At 39.2% G+C, this 15,292-nt stretch overlaps 1 protein-coding gene across 2 annotated transcripts in view; it reads right to left on the reverse strand.

The window, feature by feature from the left end:
* Positions 1–15,292, reverse strand: part of gatad2b (GATA zinc finger domain containing 2B) — a 44,838-nt gene that overhangs the window by 12,930 nt on the left and 16,616 nt on the right. For both annotated transcript variants that reach the window (XM_067411692.1, XM_067411693.1), the window contains 3 exons: positions 1,692–2,051; positions 953–1,082; positions 707–838 (listed from right to left, as the gene is read on the reverse strand). In XM_067411692.1, coding sequence (XP_067267793.1) covers positions 707–838; positions 953–1,082; positions 1,692–2,050 — 621 coding nt within the window. In that variant the 5' untranslated portion in view covers position 2,051. The remainder of the gene's footprint in view (positions 1–706; positions 839–952; positions 1,083–1,691; positions 2,052–15,292) is intronic.

A 15,292-nucleotide genomic window follows, 5' to 3' on the forward strand; every position in this document is an offset into this window, starting at 1 on the left:
AATAGGATTTTGTAAAATTGCAAATGGTTGCTGTCTGAATAAACCTGGTAATAAACACAAGCACTTTCTGTGAACTGCTGTTCAAATGTTTTGGGTTGGTAAGATCAAGTAAGATCATTCTAAAAAATGTTTCCCAAGTCTGAAAATGTCTTCAATATATAGAAGCTTGTTCCCGCTACTTTAAAAAAATAAAAAAGGTAATTGCGACTTTTATCTCACAATTCTGACTTTCGTTTTTAAATCACGCAATTCTGACTTTCTCAGAATTGTGAGTTTATATCTCGCAAATCTGACATTATAAAACACAATTGCAAGTTTATATCATGCAATTCTGACTTTATATTACAATTCTGACTATAACTTGCAAATCTGACTTTATATCACACAATTCTGACTTCATATCACACAAATCTGATTTTATATCAGAATTCTGACTATAACTTGCAAATCTGACTTTATATCACACAATTCTGACTTCATATCACACAAATCTGACCTTATGTCTTACAATTCTGACTTTATAACTCGCAATTCTGAGAAAAAAAAAAAAAAATCAGAATTGTGAGATAAAAAGTTGCAGTTACCTTTTGTATTTCATGGCGGAAACAAGCTTCCATACCAATACCATGTCCATCTAATTAATATAGTTAAAATTCACAATTGCACTTTTAGTTACTGGCCCCAGGACATTGAGTATGATTCTGACCTTTTGCACCACGTTCTCCTTCTGCATCTGACTCTGTCTCAGTTTCTTCAGGAGCACCAGCTTGGCCTCCTCCAGCCTGAGCTCCTCTCGGAGAGCTTTTATCATCTGCTGCCGCTCCTCGCCAGTCTTCCCCTGTAGAACAAACACACACACGAGTGCTCAGCAAACATGTTCGAATCTCACACAAAGATTTAATACCATTTTTAGCAACCAACTAAAAATCTGATTCCCTCATGGATATTGTACCTTAAACATCTCCAGGTTGGCCTGATGCAGTTTCTCCTCAGGGTGGGGCGTGCTCCGCGGGCTGGACGCCTCGTTGTCTGATAAAATGATAACGTCTGGGGACGGAGTGCGTCGCTCTCGAACTATTTCACTGCGAAGAGCAAAATCAGAGACGGGTGTCAAAAGCGATCACAGAATTTTTAAAGTCACCATGAAATCAAAATTGATTTCAAAAAGGTCAACTATGTAACTTTTGGTGATCTAGCAATTAATAAACAAAACTGCATTAATCTTGCAGAAGAATATTGTAGCCGGAGCTATTTCTCTCTGTTTATGACTATGATGAGTCACGCAGGTACTGGGCTACACTGACCAATCAGAGTGCTTTTCAGAAGGAGGGGCTTCATAGAGACAGGAGCTAAACAGAGCGTTACTGACAGACTGGGAAGAGAGGAGCTGAACAATGCCAAATATGGGAAAAATAAGGTGTTTTTTGAACATTTAAACATGAAAAGAGAAGCTATTCTAGTAGAGCCAAAAACAAAAACAAGACTTTGGAAAAAGAGCATAATAGGTCTCCTTTAAAAGGATTTGTTGTGGAAAGAGGGGAATAAAAAAAAAAAAAAATGTTTATAGTGTCTGTAAATGTAATATTTAAATACGACTCATATGCCAATGCAAATTTTTCCTCTCAACAATGCAATTTTAAACAGTCATATAGTTATGTGCAGACTGATGTTGAACACTCCCGAAACCTCACCTCCTTCTGGCACTCATGTCCACTGGTTCATCTACTATGTTTTCCTTCCCATTCTTGCTGGGACCTCCATGGCCCCCGACTCTCAAACTTCCATTCATCTTTTCCTCGTAGGGCACAGCTCCCATCAGCCCCTGGCTGCCACCGGGGCCTTTGCCCTCTGCCATGGCTGCAGCAACTGCCGCCCCCTCCAAGGCAGCCAGATCCTTGCGTTTGAGGAGGGCAAGCATCTTCAGCCTCTCCATGGCCTCGTGACCCTCCATCTTCAGGCGCTTGGCCAGAGCTTCCTCCCGCTCATCCGGCGCCTCCAGACCCCGCTTTAGCAGGTTCAGCCTCAACGCCTCCTCAGACATCCGCTCCATCCTGTCAGAGACAAAGAGAGTGTGAACACACCTGTTTTCATCAGTGATAAAAGTTGATAAAATAAAATAAAAAATTAATTTTAATAACTTGAGGCACTATTTACATGAGAAATAAAAATATTAACAAGTTAAAGGATTAGTTCATGTCAGAATTAAAATTTACTGATAATTTACTCGCCCCCATGACATCCAAGATGTTTATGTCTTTCTTTCTTCAATCAAGAAGAAGTTAAGGTTTTTGAGAATTTTTCTCCATATAGTGGACTTCAACAGGGTTCAACGGGTTGAAGGTCCAAATTGTAGTTTTAATGCAGCTTCAAAGAGCTCTACATGATCCCAGACGAGGAATAAGGGTCTTATCTAGTGAAACGACTAGTCATTTTCTAAAAAAAATAAAAAATAAAATAAAAATACATATACTTTTTAACCACAAATGCTCATCTTGCACTGTTCTGTGACGCACCAGGCATTGCGTAATCATTCTGAAAAGGTCACGCATAATGTAGGTGGATGTACTGTGGTAAAGCGAAAAACATCAAATTTTCTCCTCCAACTTCAAAATCGTTTGACATCGTTTTACCTTTTTTTTTTTTTTGTAAAGGCTGTTTCTTCCGCACTTCCGCCTATGTGATTTCCAATGTAATTATGTAATGCGTGGAGCATCGCAGAGCAGTGCAACAAGCATTTGTGGTTAAAAATAATTTAATTAATTTTTTTATTTTTTTTTAAGAAAAAAAAAAGAAAAAAAACGATCATTTTACTAGATAAGACTCTTATTCCTCATCTGGGATCATGTAGAGCTCTTTGAAGCTGCAGTGAAACTGACATTTGGACCTTCAACCCGTTGGTCCCTGTTGAAGTCCACTACATGGAGGAAAATCCTGGAATGTTTTCCTCAAAAAACTAAAAAAAATTTTTAAATGAAGAAAGAAAGACAAACATCTTGAATGATATGGGGGTGAGTAAATTATTAGGGAATTTGAGTTTTGAAGTGAACTAATCCTTTAACTTTTAAATTAAAATGAACGTATTTGGTTTAAGAGTATATTAATTAATCACAGCCGTATCAAGAGTTGTTACTGGTGTTGCTATCGACTACTGAAATTTTGGTATCGCGACATCCCTAATCTGTAGTAATCGGTACAAATTCCCTTGCTTGAGACGAATGCGAATCACTTAATTATTCTTTTACAGTGAAAGAGCTGAGAGCAAGAGAGAGAGTGAGCAAGATCTACTATGACTCCTCACACGCCCACAGACTTTACAGAGCCATTAGTCTGCCTCGTGCTGAGGCTGTGGACTACAGTGCTTGAGAACCAAGGCCTCTCCAGGCTTAATTGATAAATTACATGATCATTACATACAAATCAGTGTAACTTTCATGGTTTGACTGAGGAAATTTGCTTGGGCTGCTAGTAGAGAGGGTCTCTCTACCTCACATTAGGAGCCTGTTACGACAAGAGTCATTTCTGAGTTCAGACGTGCAGCTGAGCGGAGCTTCCCAAAACTCCTGCTGACAACGTCACAAAGCGGTCACTGAGAGGGGACGACCTTCCCCACTTGTGGGATCGTATTTCTGGCACCAAATTACTGTGACTGACGATTCAAGCCTTACCCAAGAACTATAATTAGGACTTTTTTTTTTCTCTGATGAAGGAGAGTTCTGTTACCATTTTATGTATTTTTTCATTAATTTAAAGCACCCCTATTATGCTATTTTAAAGGTTCCTAGTTTTGTTTTAATGGTCTCCTACAATAGGTTTACATGCATCCAAGGTCAAAAAACACTTTAATTTTCTCATCACATACATTGCAGCATCACCTCATTTCTCAGTGTCTGAAAGCAGTTTGTTCAAATATTCAGGCTCTCTAAACTCCTTTCCACACAGACTACTCTGCTCTGATTGGTTAGACGGCCCAGTCTGTTGTGATTGGTCTGACGCTTACAGTGTGTGTCGGAAACTAAAAGCCTATTACCATATCTGAATTTCATCTCCAGAGGCTTCCTCAGCACTTGATATACAGACAGTGATATGAACAGTAATGATGCTGTTGTTTTTTTCCATATCAATTCCTTTTGAAGTGCATCAAAGTGGATTCGTAGCTCAGAACACGGCATCTTCTCGACATGTCGGCAACACGAACCAAACTCAGTGTATGAGGGCGGGTCAAAGTAGATGTAGTTCAGGGGCAGCCAATGAAGACCATAGGCTGGCATTATGCATACGTGTTACATTGTTACGTAACAGGAAGTATGACTGGAATTGCTGACGACTCATTTCAGTAGTCTGGAATCGAGTCCGTCTTTTAGGAGACAAAAACATTATTTGTCATGCACTTTGATCTTTAAAACTTTGCAGACCTTTTACATTCACAAACAGCTATACTACACACTGCATTAAAAAAAAGGTAATATTCGAAAAAGCATAATATGGGCACTTTAATGTTGACAACTATAAGCAAATCTATTATTTTGTGACACTAGCAGTGCAGAAATGACTCGCTCTTCAGCTTTGGAAGTTTGTGAAATCCATTACAAAAATTCTAAACCAAACATTTTTGGAGGGCCAAAATCACTGGGTCTCATTCACAAATAATAATTGTGTGGATTATTCATCTTCATATTATCCAACTATGCATTTCTCTCGAAAAATTCACAACATGTGCATGTGCACATGAATTTGTTCTTAACCTTGTTCTAATGTTAATGAACTTGAGTGTTCTAAATGAGCTATCATGTGCCCAAGGTTAGTAATTTGCATAAAACATGCCTAAACATCTCCATATAAAGGCTTTCAGCACAACCATTACTTCACAGCCTTTCATCAATATTTGCTCACACAACAAGACCTCAACCTTAACCTATATGAAATATATATTTGATTAAATATCTATGAATAATATTTCATCTTAACATGTTTATAAAGCATCCTAGAATAAGTTATTTTTGTGTATGTGTGGTTTCGGTTGTTCCAAAATTTCTCTTTAATATAGAATAAATAGAAAAGTTATTGATGATTTTATTATTATGTTCTTATGTTTGTTAAACGTTTGCAAGCAGATTTCCCACACAAATTCATGCGTATGCATGGTTAGTGAATAAGACCCCACTGACCAAAACAGTGATGCTCCGGCAGCTGTTTTAGCAACTTTTTTTTTTTTTTTAAAGATTTATTTTTGGCATTTTTGCCTTTATTATGACAAGACAGTAAGTTGACAGGAAGCAAAGTTGGAGGGGGGGGGATTGGGAAAGGTCCAATAGCCGGGACTCAGACTCAGGACGCCCAAAGTGCAACTACGCTATATGGTAGTGTTGCCCACAAGGCTATTGGCGCGGACTGTTTAGCTACTATTTTTAAATTTAAAGAACGTGGATAAGCTACATCATGTAAACACGTCAGCAGTATGGATGCACTTCATAGTAACCAAAAATTATACTACAGTAGCAATTCTTCATTGCCGAAGAACTTTACTACAACTGGTTTAATTTAGCACCTGAGAACATGAACAGAACAGATTTAAACTTCCCAATTATCCGAAATGAATTATCAAAACTGTTTTCGGTGGTATGTACTACACAACAGCTCTGTTGCAGGATCTAGTTTTGAAACACAGCGAGTACGTTTTGGAGAGAAAACTGTAGTGCAGTAGATTGATAAACAGCACAGTCTTGTTAAAGAGACAGTAAAGCTTGGAAGACATCCTCACAATTCACGAGAAAGAGTACTCTGTACTTTATGGTATAATGAGACACATCAGGACCAGAAATTCTTAAGTATATAGGTAAAACTCCAAAATGATGCCCTATATAAAATAGTGTAATACGTGTGTGATTTTAACACATGGTTAACCCGATAAACAGTGTAAACCAGCAGTGACATTCATTTACTGAAGCCTCAGATGAGCCAATCTCTACTGCTGCATTCTTACAGTCAGCCATTAACTTCCTGTTCTCCCCTCCGGACAAAAGCACAACAACACACCACACGGGAGCCCAACAGCCAGTCTATAACGTGACTGAATCACTCTGCGTGTGTGTGTGTGTGTGTGTGTGTGTGTGTGTGTGTGTGTGTGTGTACGCTCCCATGCGAAGTGCATGCATACACCGCGGGGTCATGCGTGCTCAAGTGCACATTTGATTGTGTGTACACATAAGGCTCTGCCGCGCTCTGAACATGTGTCACGTACTGTAGATCTAAATGATCATGTGTGTGTTTGCTCGTCTTTATTAGTTAGGCACGCTTGGGCGGACCCTTCATGGCCAGAGGGCAGAGAGAGGCTCTCCCCCCTCCCACATGCACACACACGGGGAGTGTCTGGACAGTGAATGTGCAGGACTCTATGCAGGCTATTGTTTGTGCTGGAACCTCTTTATCTGTCTGATGCATTTGTATTCTGCTCGGAGCTGCAGACTAAAGGTAGAACATTATCAGGTGCTGCTGCTCGCATTTTTTTGGACCTTGTATATAGTAAAAGAGTAAAACTTTACCATAAAGAGCGGTATAATATTAGGGCTGTGAGATTAATCTAGATTAAGTTTCGATTTTGGCTTCCAATGACTATAAAAATACGATAATCGAGATAAAACTATTATTGTGCCCCATTCCATCCCTTCCCAGCACTGCACTTTCACTGAAACAAATGACTCTTATGAACCAGTTCTATTAATAAGTAAAAAAATGTATATATGTTACCGTTTGAATCTGCCTGAAACACTGCCCTGTAAAATTTAAAGCAATCTATAGCAAAAACAGAATTTCTTATGAAAACCAGACATTATGAAAGAAATCTAGCCAAATTGCCTGGAATTGAATCAAAATTGGAGACTAATCGAATCAAGAGCTTGTCAGTAAGAACCACATCATATCAGATTGAATTGGAATAGCATCGAGAGCTGAGGAATCAGAATCAAATCAAAATTGGAATCTGATCAAATTGAGAGCTTGTGAATAAAAATCTAATTGAACACGTAATCTGATCGAATCGAGAGTTTAGGAATCAGAATCAAATACAAATGGGAATCTAATGAAATTGAGAGGTTGTAAATGAACACAAACAAATTCATAATCTTATCAGATAGAGAGCTTGAGAATCAGAATCAAATCAAAATAGGAATCTAATCAAATTGAAAGATTGTGAATAAGAATAAAATCGAACTTGGAATCTGATCGAATCGTGAGCTTAGGAATCAGAATCAAATCAAAATGGGAATCTAATGAAATTGAGAGCTTATAAATTTATCAGATTGAATTATACTCTTATCAAATTAAGATCTTGAGAATCAGAATTTAAATCCAAATTGGAATCTAATCAAATTGGAAGGTTGTGAATAAGAATAAAATCGAACTTGGAATCTGATCGAATCGTGAGCTTAGGAATCAGAATCAAATCCAAATTGGAATCTAATCAAATTGAGAGCTTGTAAATTAATCAAATTGAATTATAATCTTATCAAATTAAGAGCTTGAGAATCAGAATCAAATCAAAATGGGAATCTAATGAAATTAAGAGCTTGTAAATGAATGAAATCAAATTAATAAGCTTATAAAATTGAGAGCTTGAGAAACAGAATTAAATTGAACCAAGAATCTGATCAAATCTAGTGCTTAGGAATCAGAATCAAATCCAAATTGGAATCTAATGAAATTGAGAGCTTGTAAATGAATCAAATTGAATTCATAATCATTTTAAATTGAGAGCTTGTGAATAAGAATCAAACTGAACTCGGAATCTGATCTAATCGAGAGCTTAGGAATCAATCAAATCTAAATTGGAATCTAATGAAATCGATAATGAATTTGATCTAATGTAATCAAATTCATAAGCTTATAAAATTGATAACTTGAGAATCGGAATCAAATCCAAAGTGGATTTATATTCAAATTTAAAGGTTGGTGAATAAAAATAAAATCAAACTTGGAATCTAATAGAATTGAGAGATTGAGAATTAGAATCAAATCCAAATTGAAATCTAATCAAATTGAAAGCCTAGCCTATAAGTCAGAAGCAAATGAAATCAAATTTAAAATCCAATTGAATAGAGAGCTTGTGTAATCAGTATTGAATCTGGAAATCTGTATGTTTAGCTGGAGTACGTCATACTCATATTGCTAAAGTATGTAGAGGCAGCAACATATAAACCTTTAAACACAAATTTAAATGCGTTTAAATATGAATAAAAGGATACAGCATGCACATAGGCCAAGACAACTTTTTTTTTATAGTGTGAAGCAGACAAAATAAAAACAGAAGCTCTTCACTTCTGGAAGAAAGCACATTGTGAATGCTCATAGTTCATCTCTGACACCTCTGAGCACCCCTCTCTGTTTGAGGTCATGCAGAATTCAAACATTTGCCCCAGGACTCCTTAACTTTGATTTTAGAGTATCTGCAAGCGAGGGATTGTGTTTAATGTGATGTGCCGGAGCGAAGAAGGGATCAAAGGTGCATGGACACATGTATCGGTCAGTAGAAAAGCAGCATGGTACCACCCTGCCACATTAATAGACCACAAAAACAGTTCACAGATGAGAAACTCTCCTCCTCTGTCTGTCACACAGGCCCTGATACAAACACAATCAGCATTTACATCAGCTAAATGCTTTTGTTTGGCTCTAATTAATATTAGTTAACATCCAGCTCCTGGAAAGCTCAGCCTTACCCATCCATTCCTATAAGAAGTGACTGATCACGAGCAGTCATGGTGACCTTGCTGAGGTATAATGTTAAGAAAGAGAGTGCTAGAAAAGTGTGTGTGAGCTTGTGGGTGAGATGAATCTGTATTCACTAAATAGACAAGTGACACCTCCACATTTATGGTTGCTGTGAAACTAAGACCTCTGTGACCAATGACAAAAGGCTCATCACAGTTGTTACTTACTGATTCTCTGATGTTGCCATATCATTGAGAAAATGATTACGGTCTTATATTCTGCTAGTCTAGCAAGCCACATTATCCTGAAAATTCAGTTGAAGTTCAAAACAAAATATGGCAGTCGCACAGCTTCAAGACCATCTAAGTCAGGGGTATCAAAGTCACGAGTCCTGTACAATATGTCAGGAATGATTGACAACGACGGAAATATTTTGCCGTTTTTAATCCTATTGTTTAATACTATATTTTTTTTGCTTGGTTAGTGTCATTGTGGGTTTTGGTTCTTTTGCTGTTGTAGGCTATAAGGACCTTTGAAATAACTGAAATAATTTGGCGAAGTGATATGGACATTATTTCCTTGAAAATAATTGTGAGCATTCACATTGCGAGCATTCAACAGCCCCATAGTATAAAATATTTATTGTGTTGGTTTAAAGGTGCCCTAGAACGTTCTTTCATAAGATGTAATATAAGTCTAAGGTGTCCCCTGAATGTGTCTGAAGTTTCAGCTCAAAATACCCCATAGATTTTTTTTTATTAATTGTTTTAACTGCCTATTTTGGGGCATCATTAAATATGCACAGATTCAGCGCGCGGCCCCTTTAAATCTCAAGCTCCCTGCCCTCTATACTCTATATACAGTGCATAAACAAAGTTCACACAGCTGATATAACCCTCAAATGGATCTTTACAAGATGTTCGGCATGCATGCTGCATGCATGGATCGGATCATGTGAGTATAGTATTTATTCGGATGTTTACATTTGATTCTGAATGAGTTTAATGAGTCTCTGTGAATACAGTAATAAACGATGGTAACTTTAACCACATTTAACAGTACATTAGCAACATGCTAACGAAACATTTAGAAAGACAATTTACAAATTCCCGAGGTCTTTTAAACAAATGAGATTTACATAAGGAGGAGGAAACAATGGAGTTTGAGACTCACTGTATGTCATTTCCATGTACTGAACTCTTGTTCAGTACATTGTCTAGAAATTTTTGATTCTAGGGCACCTTTAATATATTCATACTACAGCAAGATTTTCCAGCCAAATCTGACAGATGTCCCAAGCAAAACCAGTTCATTTATCCACTCTGAAATGTCACTTACAGCAATAAATCACACCAATACTAAGGGGAAAAATTGAATTTTACAATTATTTCCAAGTCACCAATGTACGATTATTTTTGAAACGCAAGGGATAACATGCCGAAGGTCATTATCAAAAATAAACTATATTCAAAAATTTGGGGTTGGTGAAATTCTTTAATGTCTTTAATCTCTTGTGCTCACCAAGGCAATTATTTGATCAAAAATACAGTTAAACAGTACTATTATGAAATATTATCAGAAATCAATCTAATATGCTGAAATCTTTTTTTCAGAATTCTTTGATGAATAGAGCACACTTTGTCAGAATAAAAATCTTTTGTAGCTATATAAATGTCTTTACTGTCACTTTTGTTCAATTTGACATTTTCATGCAACAAGGATGCATTAATTTCTTTCCAAAAAAAAAAAAAAAAAAAAAAAAACCCTTACTGACTATACACATTACTGTCTTTATGGGGACATTTGGTCCTCACAACATAGGATTTACCAGGTACAGTATACACACAAACACGACACACACACACACAAGTATTTACGACTCTCAAACTGAAATAAGTTTGACGGGTTTATTTTGTTTTGTTTTTAAAACTAGACAAATGACAAGTGTTGCCTCACAAACCTCAGCCCCAAACGATAAAGCTACACACAAGTGACCTTACAGTCACGTTCAGCTGTAGTTTCTACGAAACGCACAGTACTGTAGTTATTCCTAAACCCAATTAAGCTCCCGAGACCCACAAGCGACTGGTCTTAAAATGCCTTATTGTAGGGACATCCCCAATTACAAATTAAATTGAGCTGTAATTGGTCCCCTGATGACTTCATCATCTCTCTATCATCCACATTATTTTTCGTGTCATCATTCGCTCTCATTCTTCTTCTTGCATAGTTTAAATCATACATCCACCGTTGCGTTGCATCACAAAGTCTAATTTGCGAGATTGGCTTTACGAATGCAAAAACATTCGGTTAGGAGAGGAGGCCGCATAACGTCCATTAATATAAAACAACGTTTAAGGCATTGAGAAGCAAGCACATGAAACCCTGATATATAATGTCGTACCTTCACAACAAACCACCCACCTTGCACAAATGAGTGCATGAAGGGGGAAAAAAGGGGGGAAGAGGGTAAAGAGTGAGAAGAAAAAACAGTGCGAGTGACTGAGACAGTAGAACGGAAGAGCGAGGGAGTGCGTGAGCTATAAACGCACAAGCATACACATAACCAACAATAGCACCAGCCAGCCAATCAGAAGGTCTGTGCAGTGCACGTCAGTCTGACCCCCCCACACCAATCACACCCCCCCCTCCCTTTACATAATATAATGACTGTTTCAGTCAGCTGCTACAAAAACCAGACTCTCTTTACTCGGCCCACTCCTCCTTTATCCACCCCCCTTTTTGCATATCGACGCACACACACACCCCAGCCACCCTCCTCCTCCTCCTCCTCCTCCCCAGAAACCTGCACACGCGCACTCCACGACAGACTCACTGCTTTGGGCACTACGCCAGCCAACGCAGCAGCAGCAGCTCGGAGATGAAAAGAAAGAGAGCGAGAAAAAGAAAGACAGAGAGCGAAATGGTGTGCGAGTACACAGAGAAGCTCAACTCCGAATTAGATTATCCGCCGATCTCGCCCAACGACCCCTCACAACACCCTAAACCACAACTTTCAAATCTCCATTTTATTTAATCAACCTTTAGTCCCGCCGTACAATCCCACTGATCCTTGGTCCCTGGATAGTTACTCGCTCAAGAGTTCCTGGCTAGGTAGGGAACGGGCCTAAAAATGGGGAACAATGTGTGTGTGTGTGTGTGTGTGGTTTCACGGGCCATACCGACACAAGACTCACTTTGTGCCCTTCAGACCCGCCATTCTAATACAGCTGTGCCACACACCACAAAGCAGAGCAAAAACTGACCCCTCCCTTCTCGCTCTTCACCCCTCCCCCCCCTTTCCAAAAAAAGTATTCCTTTTTTTCCTCCCTGCGTTGTAAAAATAAACACACACGCTCACTTTCTGGGGGCCCCTTAAAGGTACGGACGACCACAAACTACTTTTCTGATCTTTCCTTCTTTCTCTTTCTTTTTTTTTTTTTATAGATTGTAACGTACACAATGCACAAGATCTTCATCGGTTCAGATGGGGGGCAGAGTTGGGGGTTAGGGAGGATGGAGGATGAAGAGGACGAGATTGAGACGAAAAAAAAATGAAATGGAAGAAGAAGAAAAAAAAAAAAAAAAAAGACAGCAGCACTCTCCTGACACGCTACCCTGTCATAATGCCAACCCTTAATTCCCCTCTGCCCATCCCCCACCGGCACACCATTTTCTTTATGCACACGCCACTGCTGCCTGTCGATCAGATCACTGCAAGCACAAAAATGTCCTCCTCCTTCTGCCCCCACTGCAAACACCATCACACCCTGAACCGGTATACACGCGCAAAGAGACCCTTGCCCCCCTACAAAAGAGAACCGATTCGGAAAAAAGTGCATTAAAAAATTGCCAGCTAAAAGAATTGATGATGATAATATGGCCAGTTTGCAAGTGCACGATGGAATCCGCAGCTCATTTCACGCATGATCTGCATCATGACAATTCATTTGGCTGACGTAACCCGCTGCCCCACCTCCCAGACCAAAGCGCTGGTGGCACTGCATCCCTCACCCACAGAGGTACAAGGTGCCTTGTTTTAAACAGCACACTAGCACTCCCCCAGGACCGGGGTGATATCTGAACACTCAGATTCCTTCATGCAAGAGTAGCGATGCATTCTACTAATTTCCCAAGTTTCGTCCTAAGGCGCAGTAGTTATCATGGAAGACCAGGGGTTTGCACCCATCTTCGCTCACCACCCCCATCCCCCACCCTCGGAGCCTGGCTCATCTCCCAAATCTGCCTGTTCGCATGCAGCCCCTCTGATCACCCACCCGCTCAATTGGCTAGATTAAGCCTTTTCCTGTTTGCAGCATCTGATGCCGAGCGCGGAGACCTCAAAATGGCTGCTACACCATCACTAAAGGTGTGCGTGCCCACCCAGATGAATAAAAAAAACAAAACAAGACATATTGGGTAGGAGCAGCTCTGGCCGCTCGTTTCGTTCCAGGAAGTATCCGTTTGGATGGAAACACAGTTCTTTGGGGTTTAAATGTAAGGAGAGTGATTTATAGTGAAGGGCAGGCGTTGACGCAGTAACCTAGTTAAAGCTGGAGCGAGCAGGCTTGGCATAGGGTCATACAGGGTGAGCGCCATGAACGCTTGGGAAACGTCGGCAATGGCTGATGTCTGGATGCAAACTTCATGATAAGTTGTCCGCTTTAGTCGGGGAAGCATTTGGGTGGCTTTTTGGCAGCTAATTGATTATTGTCTGCAAGAGGTGAAAGAGTATGGATACAGTGGGAAGAGATAGTTAACCCAAAAACTCTCCAAACCTGTATGACTTTCTTTCTCCTGTGGAAACACAAAAGATGATATTTTAAAGAATGTTTTGTCCATAAAATGAAAGTCACTGGAGTGCAAAACACAACTAGGTCCCAATGACATTCATTGTAAGAATTTTTTCAAAATATCATCTTGTGTTCCACAGAAGAAAGTAAGTTATACAGGTTTGGAGCAACATGATAGTGAGTAAAATGATGAGCTAACTTTAAATTTTGGGTGTACTGTCTCTTTAAGCAGACTTCTGTTGACTTCGGAGTAGAGGAGGATGAAAAGATTTTTTTTTGTTGTTTATATTATTTGTGAAGAAGGGTTCGGATTTGACATTTATCATGTCAGAACTCTCGGTCTTGAATAAACACTTCATAACCCGAATAAACATTCTGCTTACTTTCACAGCAATAGATAGAGAGGCTAAACGACGTCAGATGAAAAATACAACCATAACAAGAGTGGACTTTAATTTACAGGGTTATATTTTCCAAGCACATTAGCTTAAATATTTAAGGCAAGGGATATTAGAATAACAAAAATCTGGCACCTTTAATCTACTATAACTCATACATTGATAACTATGATGGGAAATGATGGACGACTTGGCCGCAGTTGCTTTTAAGGTGACCATGTAGTTGACCACGTTTGCTGCCAAGCCTGCAAAGTTTTAAATAATTACAAACAATTGTATAGGACTAAAGGATGGAATACCCTACACAACTTAAAATCTGAACAGGTTTTAAAACTCAAGGCATCATACACTTGGCGACATTGTAAATGGTTGCAATGAAAAAACTGGGGCCAGTTGCATAAACACAGGAATTACGTTAAGACAAAAGATCATACTTTGAAGAATGCTGGTAACCAAACAGTTTCTGATCCCCTTTGACTTTCACAGCATGTTTTCATACTATGGAAGTCAATGGGGTCAATTAACTGTTTGGTTACCCATATTCTTCAAAATATCTTGTTTTGTGTTCAGCAGAGGAAAGAAATTCATACAGGTTTGGAACAACTTGAGGGTGAGTAAATGATGACAGAATTTTCATTTTTGGGTGAACTATCACTTTAAGTACTAGTATGACCAACCAACTAACAATTAGTCAGTTACTTTTTGGTATCAAACTAGACCAATCTACGTTTTTATGTAACTGACTTAAAACTGTTATAAACTGTCTAAAAGGAAAAAAATGTGATGACTAACTTGTAAGACTTGTCTTAGCAGTTTAGGCAACCAGCCCCTGGGTATCATTTACTATACCAGTGATGACCACAATACCAGACTTTTACGTTTTTCCTAACCCAAATTTGAGCAGAAACATGTCAACTGTGACTGCCCAAAACCTGCAGACTGGCTCTGACTTTCGGCAACTAGCACTGGCATGTTCAGACTGCAAAAATCAGAGCAAAATCATGTAGTGTATTCCAAACATAATTTTGGACAGCGTGGATGCCCAATTCCAAAACTGCCGTACACCCAGGCCCTTCTGGCATGTTGCACAACGAAATGTCAACAAGGTGACGACCCTCCATTTGCCATTAGGAGGTTTATCTTCAACTCCTCAGCAGCTGGCTGCCACTCCGTGAACTCGCTTTCACAAGCGACAAAGCACCAGCGAGAGTGTGACCTCCCCCAGGGCACGTAAAGCAGAAATATGACTTGAGCAGCAGACCCAGGCCTCATGATCTCATGCCGCAGCCATTTCTGCAACCATGACTCCAGTGGAGACGCAAAAGCAGGTGACAACACCTGTTTGGTCAAGACCTGCCTGATTTCTTTCATTCTGCTGTCACTTTCGCTCTCGCTGAT

This window comes from Chanodichthys erythropterus, chromosome 15 (assembly GCF_024489055.1).
Source record: "Chanodichthys erythropterus isolate Z2021 chromosome 15, ASM2448905v1, whole genome shotgun sequence".
Lineage (NCBI taxonomy): Eukaryota > Metazoa > Chordata > Actinopteri > Cypriniformes > Xenocyprididae > Chanodichthys > Chanodichthys erythropterus.